Below are 20766 nucleotides of genomic sequence, written 5' to 3' on the forward strand. Positions count from 1 at the left end.
ATGCCCATAAACCTATATTTTATTCAGACTGTTTTGTAAATGTCTGACTTTTCCAATATTACTGTTTTTAAGTACAAGATTGGATTTTTGTAAGTATAAATAAATAAATAAATAAATCGCTGAGCACAAAACAGTTTCTAAACAGGATAGTGTTGGACCATCTTGTATTCACATGGCAATTGTCCATATATTGGTTTCCTCAGGACAAAACGTTTTCCATTATAGTGCTTCAGTTTTGAAATATAAAATGTTTCCTTTACAGATTTTCTCTTTGGATAGCATGTTATTAAGGCACTGATTGAAAACATTGTTATATTTGTCCAACATATAGTAGCTTTTGTGGATTACAAACTACTAATATAAATACTATCTTGTTGATAAAGACCAACAAGCATAATACTAAATAAAATGATATTTTCCAAATAATTTGAGAACTGCACAGTTCATAACTGTTACTATTAGCACCGTTGCTAACAGTATTCTGGAGAATTAGTGTAGCCTGTTCATTAGCAAATCAAGGTCAAGATAGCATTGTTGGGAGAGATCCTGAAAATTGAAGCAAAATGTTTATCCGAAGAAATCTTTGGGACAAGACTAATAATTGCACTTAACAATGAACTAAAGGGTCACCATCAGTGGGCAGTTGGACAGTATTACTTGGTTTGTTGTTTGGATATTTGAGTGGATCAGGATAGGGAATTTGTGTTGGGTGGGGCATAGTTTTGGCATTGTTATGTGTGTTGGTCTTGGTCTTTATGTGTTATGTGAATTTTGTTGTATGTGTATACTGTGTATATACATACAATGACAATAATAAAGTATCTAGAGTATAATATGATTTTGATGAAGATTGTTTATTATTATCTATCTACCTATCTACCTATCTACCTATCTACCTATCTAATCCTGGTCCATCTTTCTCTCTTCTGTAGCCTGATGGAATGGCTGTTGCCAAGTGGCACTTGATGGAGAGGGGAACATGGTTTCTCAATATAGTCGATGGCAGCTGTATTTCCTTCAGGAAACAGTTCCCTTCAATTTTGGTTTGGAAAAGAAATTGCCTTGGTTATCCTAATAAATCCCTTGCCCATAGTAATCCCTTTGATGTGTCAATAAAATGGTTTCCAGATCTTAAGAATTTTCCCCCCAAAGGCAATTAATGGAAGATCTAACAACAGCAGGCAATCCTCCCCAAATAAATAAGTTCCAGTAAATTCAGCATATTTTAGAAGATTTTTTTGAATGCATATATGAGTATGATGTAGGCAAGGTTCAGTGTGAATTGGGGAGAATTTTGACTATTGGGGATTACTCGGAACATGGTATTTTTGCACAAACCTGTGTGTAACTAGAACTAATGTAACTTGTAGTATCAACCAGAAGTTGTATAGTCAATTTGATTGAAGCCACCAGTGAAGGGCTACCAAAATTTTTACTACCACACTATGGGTGTGGCTTATGCAGGATGCCCTGCATTTTCTGTCAGCATCTTTTAATGCAAATTGGGTGCTCTGGGGTGGAGCTCCATTTTTGCTACTTCACTGCGTTCCCCCCCCCCCCCATCTGGGCAGTAGCCCATCCCTGGACAACTTGAGAGATGCAGCATAAAGCAGATCAGCTTCATTGGCTGCATAAAGTTAAATGTTCCCATCCTCCACAAACTGTTTGTTGAAATGCACCAGATGCAACCCAGACATTTTTACTACTCCAGAGATCAAAATTTAGGGAACTAAAAGAAATTCCAGAGATATTGAGCCTTTGGGAAAGGAAAGGAACTTTTGAAACAGGTGTTCAATTATTGCTGAAAGGTATTGTTCACTAAGTTTTTTTTCCCTTACAATATTGTAAAATACAATGCATATGTAAAATGTCTTGCTTTCTTCTGTAAAAGTTTCCAATAAGCACTGTTAGTCCCAGGGATAAATGATGATGATGATGATGATGATGATGAAGAAGAAGAAGAAGAAGAAGAAGAAGAAGAAGAAGAAGAAGAAGAAGAAGAAAACAGAGTTGGAATGGACCTTGGAGGTCTTCTAGCCCAAGCCCCTGCTTGGGCAGGAGACCCTACATTACTTCAGACAAATGGTTATTCAACATCTTCTTAAAAAGTTATGGGAGGGGAGGGAGAAAGAAGAAAGTAAAGAAACTCCTTAAAGCACATTGATGATATGGAAATTTGGCATATGTATCCGGCTTGATATTAGCATTGTGTTTTGTTATTTACATATATCTTAAGGTGGAGATATATATATATATATATATATATATATATATATATATATATATATATATATATACATATATATATATATATATATGTAGATTGTTCTGAGTTCGGGTTTTGCCCTGTGTAATGTTTTGCATGTCTACGCGACGTTTCGGCGAAATCACATTCACCATCTTCAGGCTGAAGTTCCAATCTTTGTGTTGTTGTAAATGGAATGTTAGCAACTGACATTTCTTCCTAGTATGTAGTGTGGGGGTGGAGATTTGTTTTGAATGTAGCAAATAGATTGGGTGATTATGTTTCAGTGATCTGATTGGTTGGTGTAATCATAGTTATAGAAGGAATGACATGGAGATTTTTATGAAGTGTTTTGTTTAAGGCTGATTTCCAAATATAAAATTCTAAAATCATAATTATTAGAAGGATTGACATGCTGATTATTATGAAGTGTTTATTTTGTTTAAGGCTGGTTTCCAAATCTCTGGCAGGCGGGAGGTATCATCTCTTTTATTTAGACAAAGGGGTCTCCTCTCAATTTCGATAGCTTCTAGAGAAATTCTTCTATATAAATTCTCTGTTTTGTGGAGTAATTTAGTTTTTTCAAAGTCAATTTCGTGCCCTGTTTTTTTAATGTGCTGGACAAGGGAGGAGGTCTTTTCTTGTTTTTTGACTGCATTCACATGTTCTGCTATGCGTTGGCTCACTCTTCGGTTAGTTTGTCCAATGTATGTGGCTGCACATGTTTTGCAAGGGATTTCATAGATTCATAGATTCATAGATTTTTGACTTTGTGAAAAATTTCATTTTGTTTGATAACGCCCAATGTTCAGGAATGACACATTATCAAATAAAGGCTTATTCTTCTATTCCCCATATTAATAAATGCCTAAACAGTTATTTGCCTGCTCCCTTTGACATTTGCTAACACAACTCCATACTTTCAATGCTTCTTACATTGCATTGTTTCCTCTTTACTTTTAGGATCTCTAAATGAGAAGCTGCCACAGCGTGAAGGTACAGGAAAAACAGGTAAATATCATGCTATTTAATATTATAGATAATATATGTATTATATATATATAATCAGTCTCCATTAAATAGGAAAAGCTATTTTCTTTTATACAGATTCAATATATTTCAGTGGAAACCCCCCCCCAAAAAAAGCAACTTAGGCTTCTTATTTCATTATTAAGTGCCACAATGCCACAGTGGTTAGAATGCAGTGCTGCAGACTACTTCTTCTGCTGCCTGCCAGCTGCCTGCAATTTGGCAGTTCAAATCTCATCAGACACCAGGTTGACTCAGCCTTGCATTCTTCTGAGGTCAATAAAATGAGGAACCAGATTATTGGGAGCAATGTGCTGACTCTGTAAACTGGAAGCACCTGGAAAGAAACAGCCTGAGCAAGTAGAGCAATGGAAAAAACCCTGCAAAGACTTAGGGCTTGGAAAACATTCTTCTTTGCAGAGAGTAACAGTGAAAGAGCTTGCAAGCTGGTAAGAGCTGGGAATATCATTAGCACCTGGTTAGAGCTAGAAAGAAACTTACTCAGAGCAAGTTAGAGTAATGAAAAACCCCCTGCAAAGACTTAGGGCTTGGAAAACATTCTTCGCAGAGAGAAACAATGAAAGAGCCTGCAAGGTAAGAGCTGGGAAGATCGTTAGCAGGTAGTTAGGGTTGGGAAAAAAAGCTACGTTCAGAGTATAAGACGCACCTTAATTATCAGCCTACTTTAGGAAGGAAAAGGTATGTCTTATACACCGAAAAATACAGTAAATGTCTCTATGTTTGCAACATTGTGTATTGCTGTGAAACTTATAACTTGAAAGAAATGCTGGAAAAATAATATGCCTACAGGCACCATTCCCTGTAAGTTGTGCGTGCGCATGCGCGCGCATCCCAAACACCCCCCTGAACACCCTTTTCCATGGGCGCGCGCTCCCCATCTCCCTGCCAGCCCATGGGGGGGGCGGGGAGGTGCAGCAGTAGGAGGAAAGGGAGCCGCGGCCACCCCTGCCTCCCCATGGTGCCTCCAGCCAAATGCCCCCCCTGGCTTCTCAGCCCTGCCCCCTGCCCGCCCGATCCACCCCTTCTCCTCCTCCGCCGCCTCCTGCCTTAGCGCATGACTTCTCCTGCGGCGGTGGCGGCTGCGAGACGAAAGCGCTGCCAGCCAGGGGGCTGCAAGAGAGGGCTTTCTCCACAGGCTTCGGGAATGCCTGCCCCTCTCGCAGCCCCTTCGCTGGGAGGGCTTTCATCCCAGACTTCCAGCAAGGGGGCTGCAGTAGAGGCAGGGCAGGCGTTCCCGAAGCACTGGGAGAAAGCGCTCTCGCAGCCCCCTCACTGTCGGTGCCTCCGTTCCGGAGCTCCGCCTCACAGCTGATCACCCTGCCGCTGCCCCACGGCTACTGCCCAATGCCGCTGCTGACAGAAAGAGAGAAAGGGGGGGGAGAGATAGCAAGAGAGAAAAGAGAAAGAAAGCAAGAGAGATATAAAGAAAGAGTGAGAGAGAAAGAAAGCAATAGAGAGAGAGAAAGAGAGAGAGAGAGCAAGAGGGGGAGAGAGAAAGAGAGAGAAATGACTCTTGATTTAAAGCATATGGTAAAAAGCAGCCAAATAATAACAGAGAAAAAAAACCAGCTGTTTGTGTGTGTGTGTGTGTGTGTGTGTGTGTGTGTGACCTCTTGAACCATTTCCAATAGCTCACCTCTAATTGGAAATGGTTCAAGAGTTCACACACACACACACACACACACAAGGGGGGAGGAGACAGGGATGGAAAAAGTGAAGATAATAATAGTAATAGATTTTGGTTTTGTTTTATTATTAATTTCTTTTAATAAAAAAAGAAGGGAATTTTTTTCTTATTTATTCATTCATTCATTCATTCATTTATTTATTTATTTATTTATTTTTCTATGCCACCCAGTCCCAAAGGGACTGTCGCTCAGACACTATACTTTTCCGCCCACACCGAAAAAAAATTAGAGGGAACATTGCCTACAGGTGCATGTTAGGAAAAATGTGCATAGTTATATTAATTCTAGTAGTGAACCGATATTCCAAAAACTTTTAACAGAAACAGGATGTAATAATGATCTGGCAAATAAAAACGGGCTAAATCTATCAAGTTCAGTTTCATTCAGTCCTATTCATCCTCTATTCCGAAATCCATTGTCTTTATTTTCCTTTTGTGAATTGTTACAATTCTCACATACCATTCACTTACAGTTAGTGGTATTTGTGCTGTACTTGAAAGTCCTTAAACTCTTGGCTGCTGACTTCTGGAACATTCTGCATTTTTTCTAAAATCTGCTCTATTTAAGATTGAACTCTTTTATTCAGTCTTCTGGTAATGGAAGTTAAAATTTCTGGCTATGACTTATTATAATAAGTTAAACTGATGGATTGTACTCAGAGCCAGTTTCTTTTATTAATGTTATCTCTTCATAACATTTAATGTGTCTGTGTTAAAATCTTCCATGTATCTGTCTAGACCAGTTTACTTCCCAATGTAGCTGGTAGAACTATGCTCAAGATTAATAGGGGTGTATATTCAAGTTTATTTAGTTTTATTTTTCTTCTTTTCTTTATTTGCTTTAGTGATTTGCAACGAAGTGCCCAAACTCAGGAAAGCTGAGTTTCATATATTCAACCTTATATAACTATTCTTGATTTATGCTTCTAAAGGAACCATAGCACCCTTAAACATTTCATATGAAAACACAAGTAACTTTTCAACTGAGTAATGTGAGCTGTGTATATATGCTACTTGAGGGCAATCACTCTTTCATACATTTGCCAGGCAAATATGTCAGCTCCAGATGTCAATTAGCTTTTCTGAAGAAACTCAATACAGGTCATAAATTAGACATTTTTAGTAGCACACAAAGTACTAAATATGCTATGTATTTTTTAAACTCTGCCTGAGTGTTGAGTCAGAGCAGCAGTGAAGAAAGAAATCTCAGCTACACACTGTGTTTGAGACACAGGGGAACAAAAGAAGATGTGAAGCTATATGTTTTCTAAAGCAAGGTTCTGCATGTGTGTTGGTTGTTGCTGAGGCCAGCCAGCTGCCGCAAGTCATATTTATGGCTTGGCAGAATGGCTGTTCAGATTTAATACCTTGTTACCTAAATATCTAGAATGACACTTAAGAGGCATATTGGGATCCCAGTTGACCAGACAAAGCCAACATCGATTCTGAAACATTGGGGCATTTTTACATTGAAAAGGTTTTCAAGAATCAAGTCACGTTGTTTCTTATGGTTTTTTAAAATATTTCTTACTTTTCTGATATGTTCCTTATATTTCCAGACCTTTAAAACCTGGATGCAAATATTTAAAAATGGAATTGGAACATCAAAGTACAGAAAGTGCTTATTTAGTTGCCTATATTTTGCTTTAGGATTGCCTGGAGCTTTCTTTTCCATATAGAACAGAATCATACATGACATTGCAGGATTCGGTTTTGATTAGGCTGGTACTTACATTTTAAAACTCCGCAGTCTGCATTGGTTGATCAATTTCCGGTCACAATTCAAAGTGTTGGTTTTGACCTATAAAGCCCTTCATGGCATCGGACCAGAATATCTCTGGGACCGCCTTCTGCCGCACGAATTCCAGCAACCGGTTAGGTCCTACAGAGTTGGCCTTCTCCGGGTCCCGTCGAGGAGAAGAGCCTTCTCTGTGGCGGTCCAGGCCCTCTGGAACTAGCTCCCCCCAGATATCAGAGTTGCCCCCACCCTGCTTGCCTTTCGCAAGCTCCTTAAAACCCACCTTTGTCGTCAGGCATGGGGGAATTGAAATTTCTCTTCCCCCTAGGCTTATAGAATTTATACATGGTATGCTTGTATGTATGAGTGGTTCTTTAAATTGGGTTTTTTTAGATTGTTTTAATATTATATTTGTTTACATTGTCTTTTTATATTGTTGTTAGCCGCCTCAAATCTTTGGAGAGGGGCTGCATACAAATCTAATAAATACAAATACAAATACAAAACACTGGTGCTATGCAGACACTTCACTTGTTTTGGGGGCTACAGGATGAGAATCCCCATTAGATGTGACCAAGGTAGCTCTGTGTAGATAATTCTCTATTTCTTGTCCATCTATTCAGAAGGTAATGTGACAGTGCTGATAGCCTCAATGGACATTAGGTGAGAAAACTAGGTGGTAGATACAACATGAGAACTTTCACAGCTGACCTCATTCAAAGGATAGAAATGAAAGCCAACTGTGTTTTGCCTAAAAGATCCCTTAGGACTATTGGCTAGCCCCTCATTATTACATTTGAGCATTTTTTATGACAAACAATCATTATTAATTGAGCTACTTTACAATCTACCCAGCACTGACACTGTTGTATTTCCTCCTATCTGATGGAAATTCAATTTTTAGATAAGAAAAATCATTGGCCTCCACAGATTACTAACAATATTACTATGGCATCTCTGGTCACAAATTCCACTGATTATCTAATCTAGGTGTAAAACACAATATTGTCATATGGTACTGGATAGAGAAGATTGAGATAACAATGACTATGATGTATTTTGTGGGGCATGTCATATATCTTTAAAGACACTAGTGGTAAAATTTCTGTTTGAGTAAATAAGGGAAATCGATGCCCCCCTAGATACAGCTAAATTGTAATTCCCACTGTCTATGGATATTCACAATAATCAAAAAGGTGTTTTTTCCAAAAGGCAGCTAGACTTTCTTATTTTATTTTTAACAACACTAGAAGTTCCATAGGTATTCATTCTCAAAGTAGAAATAAAATCAAATAGATAAAATAGAGCAATGTAAAACTCTATAGGCTGATAGTTACTTTAGACAATATTACCATCATGACTACCAACTTCTAGTAATAATCAGCATTGTCTTATTAGCAGAATAGAAATAACATGTGAGCAATGATGGTGCAGTGGTTAGAATGCAGTATTGCAGGCTGATTCTCCCAGCTGTCAGGTGTTCTATTTTGACTCAAAGCTGACTCAGCCTTCCATCCTTCCAAAGTTAGTAAAATGAGGACCCAGTTCATTGGGGGCAGTATGCTGATTCTGTAAGCCACTTAGAGAAGACTGTAAAGCAAATGCTACAGAAGACTCAAGTAAAATATCATTGAGGGTGTGCCCAGATTTGTAAATGATATATGCAATGCATATGCTGTTATTTTCTTTTTTAAAATACAGAGAAGTGCCATGTCCATTTTAAAAAGAGATCTTTTTTCCCATTTCTTTAGAGTATAAGGTGAACATTTATGGCTTTTTATTTAGAATTAACCATTAACCAAGTAAACACAACGTTTCCCAACCCTGCTTTTTAGATGTAGATGATAAAAGCATTGTTTTACAAAGTTTTATAATTTGAGGAACATTTTCTCATATATTGTTCTTTTAATTTGTACATTATCATCTTTGATCTCTTCATAGTATATCTAACCTTTTCAATGAGTTAGAAAGATTGACAAGCCACCAAAAAACAAACTGCAAGAAGAAAGCAAACAAAAAAAAAATTACACCCCCCTCCACAAATTGGAGTATGTAGACAACCAAAAATTTGGTACACTGTAACATTGTTTTTGTTGCAGTCTTATAGCATAGTCCTGTGATGGCAACCCTTTCCCCCCCTCCGGTTCTGAAAGTGTGTAAGTGTGTATGCATATGTCCACACCCACAATTCAATGCACCCGCCCCTGCCACATGCACACACATGCATGCATGACCCCCATGTGCTGCCCCATCCCCTGTGCAAGCATGCATGATCTCCCACACACCCTGCTTTGGGCCTAGCAGGGTCTCTGGAGGCCAGAAACATCCCATTTTCTGACTTCCATTGGGCCCGGTAGGCTTGTTTTTCACCCTACCCAAGCTCTGGGGGCTTTCTTGGAGCCTGTGGAGAAAACACCAGCTTCCCTTGTCCCCCAGAGGTCAACAAGAGGCCAAAAATGCCCTCCTAGAGCCTTGGTGTTTGCCATAGGAACCTGGCATCCAAAATGGGCCCATGGAGACTCCAGGGAGGGGAGGAGTGGCTAGACAGGGCCAACCAAAAATCAGCTGGCCAGCTTGTGCATATACACTGGAGCTAAACTAGGGCAACAGCTCATGTGCTCAAAGATATGGCTCCACATGCCATCTGTGCACACAAACCAAAAGTTCACCATCACATGCCTAGTTTGTAGTATGCATAAAAAGTATATGGGAAATGTCTGAATTGTTTTCTGATAAAAAGACAGAAATGAGTTGACATCTGATTTTTAAGATATTCATCAGAACCCTTTTGACAAGTATCTCTAGCTAAAAGAAGGAAGATAGATCTTTTTGACCAAAGCATACTGTCAAAAGCCTGTTTTAATCAATGCCTTTTTCATTATTTCAGTTAATATGTCAAGAGATTCAATTTATGAACAAATAATAATAACAAAAATTGAATAGTCTACATAAAGTCATTTAAGTTATGGCAACCTTGTAAATAATTCAAGTCCCAAAATCTTTTCTGCTTTAAAATCCATGTTTGAATTATAAACTTTTTTTTTTACTGGTTTGTACTTTATCTAAGCATTACGTTTGGGTTATATGTTCCTCTGGGAACCTATGTTATCTAGAAAAAACAAATATATTAAAATAAATGTGAGATGTTTGTGAATTTTCAAAGTATTATGACTTTTGCACGCTTTTATCATGTTATCATGGATGTGATGCAATTATAAGGGAATATAAGAAATTTCTAGGTTGGAGTGAATGGGGTTACTAGAATTGTCTTGTTCATGACAGAAACTCTCATAAATGCATCTAATTTAATGAAGACAATGACTAAAATGTCTTAAATACTTACATATATAACTTCTTACATTCATTTGATGTGTGTGTTAATTTATTAAGTAGCAGGCATTTATTATATACGTGCACTTATTTAGCTTACTTTCATAATTGTAGTCTCCTTGCAAATCTTTTCCATTCTGAATTCAGATGATGCCTCAGCTCCTGCACTGGAGCCTCAGCCCCAAGGAGATGAAGAAGGTGAGAATTTATAGAATGGGAAGGGCAGGCCTTAACAATATTAGCTGAGTTCTGTTACAAACTGTGTGTCTGATATTATAGCAATATGGCCAGGGTTTATTTTGTATTCTCTTCTGTGAGATACTAAGTCACTTCCTATTTTTGATGCAGTAGATTCTAATTAATAATCTAGATCAGTGATGGTGAACCTTTCTTTCCGCGGGTGCCGAAAGAGCGTGGGCGTGTGCTATCATGCATGCATGAGTACCCACACCCACAATTCAATGCCTGGGAAGGGTGAAAACAGCTTCTCCCCCCCACGGAGGCCCTCTGTAGGCCAGAAATGACCTGTTTCCCAACTTCTAGTGGGCCCAATAAGCTTGTGTTTTGCCCTCCCCAGGCTCCAAAGGCTTCCCTGGAGCCGGAGGAAGGTACAAATGCCTCCCCCATCTCCTGGGAGGCTCCCTGGAAGCAAAAAATGCCCTCCCAGATCCTATGTACAAGCCAAAAATAAGCTGTCTGGCACACATATGCACACTGGAGCTGAGCTAGGGCAATGACTCATGTGCCAGCAGATATGGCTTCAAGTGCCATCTGTGGCACCCATGCCATAGGTTCGCCATCACTGATCTAGATCAATTTTCCTCCAGTTGAGTTGGACTGTAACCATGATAATAATCTCCATGTCAACCCTGAAGCGAACCTGGCTGAGGCCATCTTTGAGGCTTCATGATTGGCGCAAGGGAGGGGGGGAGAAAGGAGAAAAAAAATTAATTTTAGGAAGAAAATTAGATGGCTTGGCTTGGCCCCCAAATAAAAAAATTTCTTGTGGAAACCAAGGTCATTCTAACAGGGAGTGGAGTAACCAAGCGACCTACCAACACCTCTATTGGATAATGTGACTGATGACTGGAGGGGGAGGAAGAGAACTTTCACTTTTTAATTAAGTGAAAACCATGGGAATTTTTAGAGTCAGTTTTCACCAGTTGGGCCAATATGATGTATCCAATAAATCGTTCTTTGAGGGATCTACCTGCCTCAGAGTTCTGATTTCAATGGATGCCTTACTTGGAATGCTGATTTTAAACCGACAGCACAAACATAACTTGATTAGACTTTAAAATAACACAATGATTTTTAAATTGCCTTTGAACCTGGATCACTGAAAGAATTTATAGAGGATTTTTAATAGTAAATCATTAGACTAAGAGGTATGTGCTACCAAACCCATTTGCAAGGAGGAAGCCAAACCCTCTAAACCATTCACAGACTTATCCCATTGTTTGTGATTCACCCCAGTTATTCAGACAATCAATGTTGTTTCTGGGTTTATGCCAAGAGTGTTGGATTTTAGGATCATAATTTGTTATTAGTGTAAAATAAAGCTATTTAACACATTTATTGCATGCATTGTGTTTAAGCTGAAATGTTGTCATGCTACATTTTCTAAATACCTTCATAAATAAGAGGTTGTTCTGTCACATTTTTACATTTTTCATTTCCTTGAATTAATATTTTATGGAAGCAATTAAGTTTTCCATTGTAACAGTCTGGTTTTGTTCTTTATTGTTCTAGATATAGCTTCTCGCTACCCTACATTATGGACCGAGCAAGTAAAGAGCAGACAAAATAAGACCACTAAAAATTCTGGTAAGCATATTAATTAGCAACATATCAACATCAGAAAACAACCATATTTTCTAGTTGTCTTCATTGCTGTTTGGTCACTTCCGGTGACCTCTGTGGCCAACTCCAAATACTCTGCACCGGAGGGTCCAAATTTGGACCTAAGCCCCTCGTAGCGGGGGCAAAGTGAAGGGGGACCACCAGCAGGGTAGAGGGGAGCCCATCTTCCCTCCCTGAGGCAGCGAACCCCTAACCAATGGTGCGGATCTGTGGTAGGAAATATGGCTGCCATGAAACCGAAGGAGAACCAGAACCAACAAGATTGACCAGGAGGAAAAGTAAGTTTTCTGCATCCTAAGATTTGGTCAACAAGGCAGAATAAACAGACTATACAGTAAATCAAATAAATTAATGATCTTAGATGTCAGTTCGACTATACAAAAAATACTTTTCCAAGGTGGTTTTATCTTTGTATATTAAAAATGTGCTCAGAATTAAGCTGCATCAAAATACTATTTTTATATGTTATTAAATTATATGCTGAAGGATTCACACTCACTGAGCTTGGGTTTTTTCTTGCAAAGATTTCATCACCAAACTAGGTCAATCATCAGTATTAGCAAAGTATGGGATTTGCTCTCATTTTGCTGTCTTTTATGATTCCCTACCCTTTGTTGTTATTATCATAGTTAATAAAAAAAAATAAAAGGGTGGGGAAGATATTTCACATTGGCTATCTGTAGCCAAATAGATGACAAGAAGGAAGGATATTTTGTGATTAGAAGGGAAGAATTTTGAGGATGAATATGAGAGAAAATTAGAAATGGCATTCCAGATTCGATATGGATTAAAAAAAATAGTTGATTGCATGTTTCTTTGAATTCCAGAAAATGTTTTTTAAACACCATTCTAGAAAGCTTTGTTAGTTTTGTTAAAACTTAGCATCTACTGTGCTGGTTACAAAAGCTTAAAACACAGTCACTGGCAATGCAGAAAACAAAGACCCCTTTGATCTTGGCTAAAGGACCAAGGAAGAGACAATAGAGTCAGGGGGCAGCAGCAGGTAATATCTGAAGTGAAGGTTCTAAATAGTAAAATTTATGGGGGTTAACATCATTTGAAGCTCCAAGCAATTTGGCAATTACACAACACCTTCACCAAGTTGTTTCTATCGACCCATCTTTGCCTTACTTTTTCCCCCCATTTCTACTCAACAACTACAATACAGCTTCCCTTCCTCAGCTCAATCAAAAAAGAAAGATCCACACAACCTGACAACAAAACTACATCAAATTTTTACAGTTTTTCTTTTAATATTGGACAATACATATTAACTGCAAAGGTTAATCGTTGAAGTTTTACTCTATATCTTGTTCTGTTTCACTACAACATAAAAGGCTGAAAAAAAGAGAGGAAAAACCCCTTTGTTGATACAAATAAATTGTTGTATTGGAAATTCATTGTGAGAGAACATAACATTTTACATTTCTGAGCAGATAAAAATAAAGCCAAACCATAAAAAGAGCCTAGATATAATTCATTGTAAATAGTATTTATTTCATCTTTATTACTCTGGAGACTATTTATGGCTAAAGCAAAATAAGTGTTATGCTTGGAACCAATTTTTATCTCATATGTAAAAATACAGGAGACCACAAGTCAAACAAAATAATGACCATTCCCTCTCCATAGATATCGTAAAAATCAGCTTGACAACTCAGCTCTATAAGCTGTTCACAAGTACCAAGACAGGCTCTATCATTATACAAAATGAGGCAGCTGGCTGAGGCGGTAGATTATGGATACCATAAAAGGATAGAAAACCATCATTAAATTGTATTTTTAGTACCAGGAAATGTAATTGTTTTCTCTGACATTAAGTCAAAACCATCTGGCTGGTTTGGAAACTATAAATTCAAAATAAATTTGACTGGCATGATATGAAGAGTCCAATTTCTTGGGAAAAGCTGGAAAGTCCTAATTCCTTGTACGGCCTTGATTTGGCTAAGCTTGGAGTTTGTTTCCAGCTGGTATAACTATTGATACTGGTATGTTTACACTAGTGTTTTTCCTATAAGAAGAGTTTTAAAAGGGTAGTTATGTAACAGTAAGGAGAAAAGAAACCAAAATCATCATGATGCTTGTGTTGTATGGTTTTTAAATGATGGGCTTTTAGATGCTTTCTTTTAAATATTAGATTTGTTACATTGCACATTGTTATTATTATTGTTGTGAGCCGCCCCGAGTCTGCGGAGAGGGGCAGCATACAAATCTAAATCTAAATCTAAATCTAAATCTAAATCTAAATCTAAATCTAAATCTAAATCTAAATCTAAATCTAAATCTAAATCTAAATCTAAATCTAAATCTAAATCTAAATCTAAATCTAAATCTAAATCTAAATCTAAATCTAAATCTAAATCTAAATCTAAATAATAATAATAATAATAATAATAATAATAATAATAATAATTATTATTATTATTATTATTATTATTATTATTACAAAATTATTCTTCATATTTCAATAATAATAATAATAATAATAATAATAATAATAATAATAATAATTAAATGCAAGGAGTAGATTATTATTATTATTATTATTATTATTATTATTATTATTATTATTATTATTATTATTATTCCTCTTCCTTGAAAGATTCTCAAACCTCTAGATCAGTGTTTCCCAACCTTGGCCACTTGAAGATATTTGGACTTCAACGCCCAGAATTCTGGTAGTTGAAGTCCACATATCTTCAAGTGGCCAAGGTTGGGAAACACTGATCTAGATCACGGTGGTCCCAAGGGTGTTTTTCAAAAGGCAACTGGATTTTCTTGGTTTTCCCCCTTGAAGATGCTTTGCTTCTCATCCAAGAAGCTTCTTCAGTTCTTAGTTTTTCAAGGGGAAAAAAAACCCACAAGAAAATCTAGTTGTTTTCTGAAAAGCACTTTTGGCACACTTCATCTCCTTAATTCCCAGTTTTAAAACATGGCTAGGAAATCATATGGATTTAACTTCAAGCTATTTGGAGAATGCCGGCTCAGGAAAAGCTGTTGTACCTACTTGATGTTTAGGAATACTTCTTTTTTTTTCAAACTCAGTAGGACTTCCCTCTGAGAAGATTCAGTATATAGTGAACAGTCCTGCTATTTCTCCCCATTCACTTTTTGTATGCATATGAAAAAAAGAGTAGCTGCTATAATCATGGACATGTAAGCATCGCTTGTTGAATATTTGCTTTATTCTTTTCGGTACTAAAATGGTATATAACATAAATATGTTTGCTTTATGTTTCCTCTACTTGCTTGTCCTATGCAAATAGATAAGCCTTTCCAGACCTCCCTAGTGTTGCTTACATTTCAATTCACAAAAATATACACATTCAAAAGTCTCATTTTTACAAGGATTTTCTTTTAACTTTTAACTTTACCTATTAGCTCAAAATTCTTACAAAGTCTGCCTTCTGCTATCCCTAGATTGTGCCTCCCATCAAGAATAAAGACCCTCCCACCCTAAAACTTTTAAAAACTGTTCTGTTTAACATCCAAGTGACACGATTTCTGTTCAGAATGTTTCAGGATTTTATGGAAACTCCACAGTTGACATGTCTGCCTCCTTTTTCACAGGGCCAGTCTTTTTTTTAATAATAGCATACATTAATTTAATGTCCAAAGATAGTAATCTTGTATAAACTATTTTTACTTACATTGTATGATTTTTCTGCAGCTTCAGCCTAAAACAGCAGTGCCTTTTGATTTTCATATATAAGATATGTTGGTTTTTATAATTTATTAGACCTATAGACTGAAAATCAGAAATGTATCAGAAATCTGTCAGATGCCAAGAAAGTCTTATAATTCCACTGAATTACAGAGCAGTATCTAATAGTATCCATTTATCATTAAGAAAATAGTCTCCTACCATTTCATCTCAGAAATCTTCTCTAAAAGGATAAGCCAGCCAATTTTGGAGGAGAGAGAGAGGGACTATTGGTGGAAAAGAATGATTCATTTTGATAATGAAAATCCATATTTACAAATCTGAATCCAGTCAATTCTTGTCAAATGATAGAAACATATAATCTTATTGAGTCATTGATGTCAGTGATAGAATATCTAGCATGTCTTGAAGTACAGTGATCCCTCGATTAGCACGGTCTCGATTAGTGCGAAACGCTACAACACGGTTTTTCACAAAATATTAATTAAAAAATACTCCACGGTTTTTTTGCTATACCACGGTTTTTCCCACCCGATGACGTCATACGTCATCACCAAGAGTCACTTCTCTGTCTCTTTCTCTTTCTTTCCTGTCACTATGCTTCAATCATTTTCTCATTTCTCTTTTTTCTCCCCTTTTTTCTATCATTTCTCTCTCTCTTTCTTCCTCTCTCACACTCTCTTCCTCCCTTCTCTCTCCCCCCCTCCACTTGCCCACGAGAAGAAAAAAAGCAACCTCTGCCGGGCAGCTCCCCTTGTGCCCCCGCTTTGTGCCTGCCTCTTTTGGGGATTTTTTTTCTTTTCTTTTTTGCGCTGGCGGCGGGAGCTGTTGGGGAGGGCTCTGCCGGGAAGGCCTCTCAGCTGCAGAGCCGAATGGGGGCGGAGGCAACAGCGGAGCCCGGCGCTGGGGCCATGCGAGGCTGTTCATCCAGGGGGGCGTGGACTGGCAAGTCGCCCTCCTTTCTCTCTCTTTCTAAAGATCGCTTGCCGCTTGCCTATTGCAGCGAAGGGAAGCAAGGCTCCAAGCTGCAAAGCGGCAAGCGGCAAGCGATCTTGGGGTTTCCCCTTTGCCTGGGCGGCGGGAAGACCAAGGGAAGGTTCCTTCAGCCGCCCAACACCTGATCCGCTCCGCAGCGCGGCAGCAGCGAGGAGCCGAAGATGGGGTTTCCCCTTTGCCTTTACCCCATCTTCGGCTCCTCGCTGCTTCCGCGCTGCGGAGCAGATCAGCTGTTGGGCGGCTGAAGGAACCTTCCCTTGGTCTTCCCCGCCGCCCACACGCAAACTCCACCATCTGCGCATGTGCGGCCATGAAAAAAATGGCGCGCATGCGTAGATGGTGTTTTTACTTCCGCATCCAGTATAACGCGGAAATCGGTTAGCGCGGGAGGTCTTGGAACGTAACCCCCGCGCTAACCGAGGGATCACTGTACTTTCATTTGGAAGGATATTTTTCACCTTCATCCAGCTTTCTTTCCTTAAATAAAATTGAAACCGTTGATTGGTAAAGCTGGACATGATGCTTTCTCTTTGGCTTGCAAAATTAATTAAATAAATAAGTAAATAATTAACTATCACCTCATGGAGGAAAGTCTGAACTAAATAATGCTTTGACAAGTGAATGCCAAGTGAGTTAGTTGCATAGACAAATTACAAAATACACAAACATCTATGCCTGCTATGCGGTAAAAAAGAAGCAAAGCTGAAGTGAGCAATTCCAATATTCATTTGTTGAATAAATCACCCTTGTTTGTTTGAAAGTTAACAGGGATGGATGATACCCATAAAAGTAATCCTACATCATTTTGTTTATAGCATTAAAATAAATAGTTAATAAAGCAGCCACCATGGAATCTTAAAGGGGACTGTCCAAAGTTTCTTAATTCTATTAATTCTGCTTTTTCTTATACCTGCATTAGCTTTCTACTGAGAACTGCTTCATGGAACCTTTTGAAATGATTTGTTTGCTTCAAATCTTTTTTTTTTAAAGAGCAAACATGTCAAAAAGAGGTTTAGCCAGTTTTCCTTCGCAAAGATTCTGAAGGAGAAACAAGAGATTCTTTGATAAACAGTGGGAATAGAATAGAATTCTTTATTGGCCAAGTGTGATTGGACAACAAAAGGAATTTGTCTTTGGTGCATATGCTCTCAATGTACATAAAAGAAAACAAAAGGTTTCTCATCAGACAGGATTTTTGACCGGATGTCTTCCAAATACAGTGGATTTTGATCCCTATAAATATTCTTGGGTTTCAGTTCCATTAGATGTAGGGATTGATATCCAATGAATTGGAGGAGAGCTATGTGATGTAAGTCATGTGACACGTAGTTATCTACTTAGTTTTATTGCTGTCCTATAATATTTCTGCCTATAAAAAATAAAATGGTGTTCAGGTCTGTTTTATAGTTTCAGCATGATTTCAGGTTTGCTAACATTGACAGAATTGTTCCTGTCTTGTAAGCAAAGCAACAATCAATTGTATTTGCTTGTTTGCTAGAAGCTAGAAAATGACATTAAAGATATGATTACTTTAGCACCCGGCCAGGGGGTGAAACCCAGCAGGTTCTGACAGGTTCTGGAGAACTGGTAGCCAAAGTTTTGAGTAGTTTAAAGTGTGGCTAAAGTATTTAACGAGCTACTTTGTAGCCCTGAAAGCAGATCCAACAGAATATATTGCTAGCATCTGTTTAATTGAGTTGCTTATATTGTTAAAATATATGACAGTAATTATGATAGTAATTTTTGTCTTAATTCTCTGTATCAAAATGGAATTTTGAACTCTTAAAGCGATATGTTTTAAAATTTTCAGTAGGTAGGACATGATATGGGAAAATACATATCAAGGATCAATTTTAGGCTAAATTTATGTCAACTATAATAAAAATAACCATATCAGGAGACTGAGGACTGTTTCATTATTGCTTTGACACTTCCCCCCCCCCCCAAAAAATTAACCATTTAGAATTAGTTTCTATTTGTATTATACAGTACAGCTAAAAAACTAGGCATTTTGGTCTTTATTTCCTTGTTACGAAAGAGCTCAGATTAAGTGTGAGAATATAGATGCAAGACACTGTGAAGCACAAAACAAATCAGTATTTATAGCAAAGAGGCTAAACAATATTACGGTAATATGCCTCTCAGGGAAAAATAAGGCTTGAGGGGGAAAAAATAGCCATTTTCATGATTTAAGCCACGGCCTCCTTGCAAAACAGATCGCTTACTGTTTATTTATCTGAAGTGTTTTCATTGATACGAGACATTTTTGTGGCCAGTGAAAGATGTAAAAGTGTCTGTATTCCTTCCAAGTCTGATAAAAGAATCATGTCAGATACTTGGGTTGAACACATATACAGTTTTAGCAAGCTTCTTTCTTTTATTCTGCCTAATTTTATTTGGCGAGATAGCTATCTTATTTTTAAAGGAAGCCAGGATTCCAATGTTCCCATAGAAGGAAATGCTAACTTGGAGCTTGATTGTTAAAGAAGATGACCAAACCTCAACACACCCACAACATGCACTTTGTGAAAAGGACTACCACAGCACAAGCAACTGTGAAGCAGTGAGAAATGTCCAGAGATATTTCATGGGACGAGTGCTACACTCTTCCGTTTGCATCAGAATACCTTTTGCCACCAGATTTGAAATTTTGGCCTAGAAAATTTAGAACTCCGCCACCTTCAATCTGACCTAAATGTATCACACAAAATTATATGCTACAATGTCCTACCTGTCAATGACTACTTCAGCTTCAACCGCAACAATACACAAGCTCGCAATAGATACAAACTTAATGTAAACCTCTCCAAACTTGATTGCAAAAAATTCAACTTCAGCAACAAAGTGGTCAATGCCTGGAATACATTACCTGACTCTGTAGTTTCTTCCCCCAACCCCCCCCCCCCCCCCCGGTTTCCGAACTACTCAAAAGTTCTGCTTCTGGTTCTCCAGAACTGGTCAGAACCTGATAAATCCCACCTCTGGACTGAAGGGCCCTGGTTACATGTCTAGAAATTAGCTGAAGCCAGTAATGAGCAGCCAAAATTTTTACTGCCACACTGTGGATATGGTTTAATAGTCATGTGATTGGGTAGGAGTGGCTTGCTGGCCATGTGATCAGGTGGGAGCAGCTTGAATGATCATCATCGTTCAAGTGAACTGTTAAGTCCTTGACTTACAACCTTACCAGTGTCGCTCACTGGGGTGACAATTTGCTTTGTGTTTCCCACATTCTCCTTCTTGGGTCACACACCCCACCTCAAGCTGGATAGTTAGGCAAATGGGTGCTGCCAGAAGCATAAATGCTGCCAGCGCCACTTCCACCCATGCCTTCTGCTTGCACCTCAGGTGGGAGATGGCCGCGGGAGGCTGGAGGGGAGCCGGGCAGGAGAGAGGAAAGCTCGTCCGAGGCCAGGAAGGAGGAAAGAGGAAAAAAGCAAGGAGCGCAGACACAGCAGCAGTAGGGGGGGGAAAGGAGAGCTGAGCCGAGACCAGTAATTCAGGAAGTGACATCTGCCAATCTGCTGGAGCTGCACAGGCATCTTCATTTCCGCCAGTGGAACTGTGTTCCACCCCGTCCTGCCTGCTGCCCATCCCTGGCTGAAGCCTTCTTTGCAATCAAGTACAGTGTTATTTATGTATCAACAGGCATTGTAAGACCAGAAAAGCAAAATATATTGTCTACTTCTGCCTGCTGAAAACAGATCCATGAGTTTCAATAAAGCACATTAAGTAAATCTAAATAATTTTGAATCCTGTGCTTATTTTTATCTAAAGATATGTCCAGGATAAACAAAGATTATAGCCGTTTGCTAACTTGAGACTGTCCCATGCACTGATTTTTTTATAGATAGCCCTTGCTTAGTGACTGCCTCATAGAAGAGCTGTTCACAGTTATTTATTACTTAGCAAACGATGAGAACATGACAGAAGAGAAGTAAATATATAAACACAACCCACATAACTTTATACAAAACTTCTAAGGGAGTAAGGGAGTGGCCTCATAACTGGATATCCAATTCAGCTATCCAGGCGATTGCCTGTGCCATTCCTTCATGCAGATGTTATAGGGAACCAGTGAACACATGTGAATGCACAGTACGGTTTGCATTTCAGCCCCACAGTTCACAGTTATGATGGTGATAGATGGAAGCAAAGAATTCAATTTACTTTTCAATGGATGATTTATGTAT

At 38.4% G+C, this 20766-nt stretch overlaps 1 protein-coding gene across 6 annotated transcripts in view; it reads left to right on the forward strand.

Moving 5' to 3' along the window:
• The window catches only part of SMOC2 (SPARC related modular calcium binding 2), a 144772-nt gene that overhangs the window by 74115 nt on the left and 49891 nt on the right, over positions 1-20766 (forward strand). For 3 of the 6 annotated variants that reach the window (XM_070740388.1, XM_070740398.1, XM_070740405.1), the window contains exons 5-7: positions 3209-3256; positions 10198-10248; positions 11803-11877. In XM_070740388.1, coding sequence (XP_070596489.1) covers positions 3209-3256; positions 10198-10248; positions 11803-11877 — 174 coding nt within the window. Of the gene's footprint in view, positions 1-3208; positions 3257-10164; positions 10249-11802; positions 11878-20766 lie in introns of all 6 variants that reach the window. The other 3 variants (XM_070740361.1, XM_070740378.1, XM_070740369.1) reach the window with 1 other exon arrangement.

The sequence above is a fragment of the Erythrolamprus reginae genome, chromosome 1 (genome assembly GCF_031021105.1).
Source record: "Erythrolamprus reginae isolate rEryReg1 chromosome 1, rEryReg1.hap1, whole genome shotgun sequence".
NCBI classification, from domain to species: domain Eukaryota; kingdom Metazoa; phylum Chordata; class Lepidosauria; order Squamata; family Dipsadidae; genus Erythrolamprus; species Erythrolamprus reginae.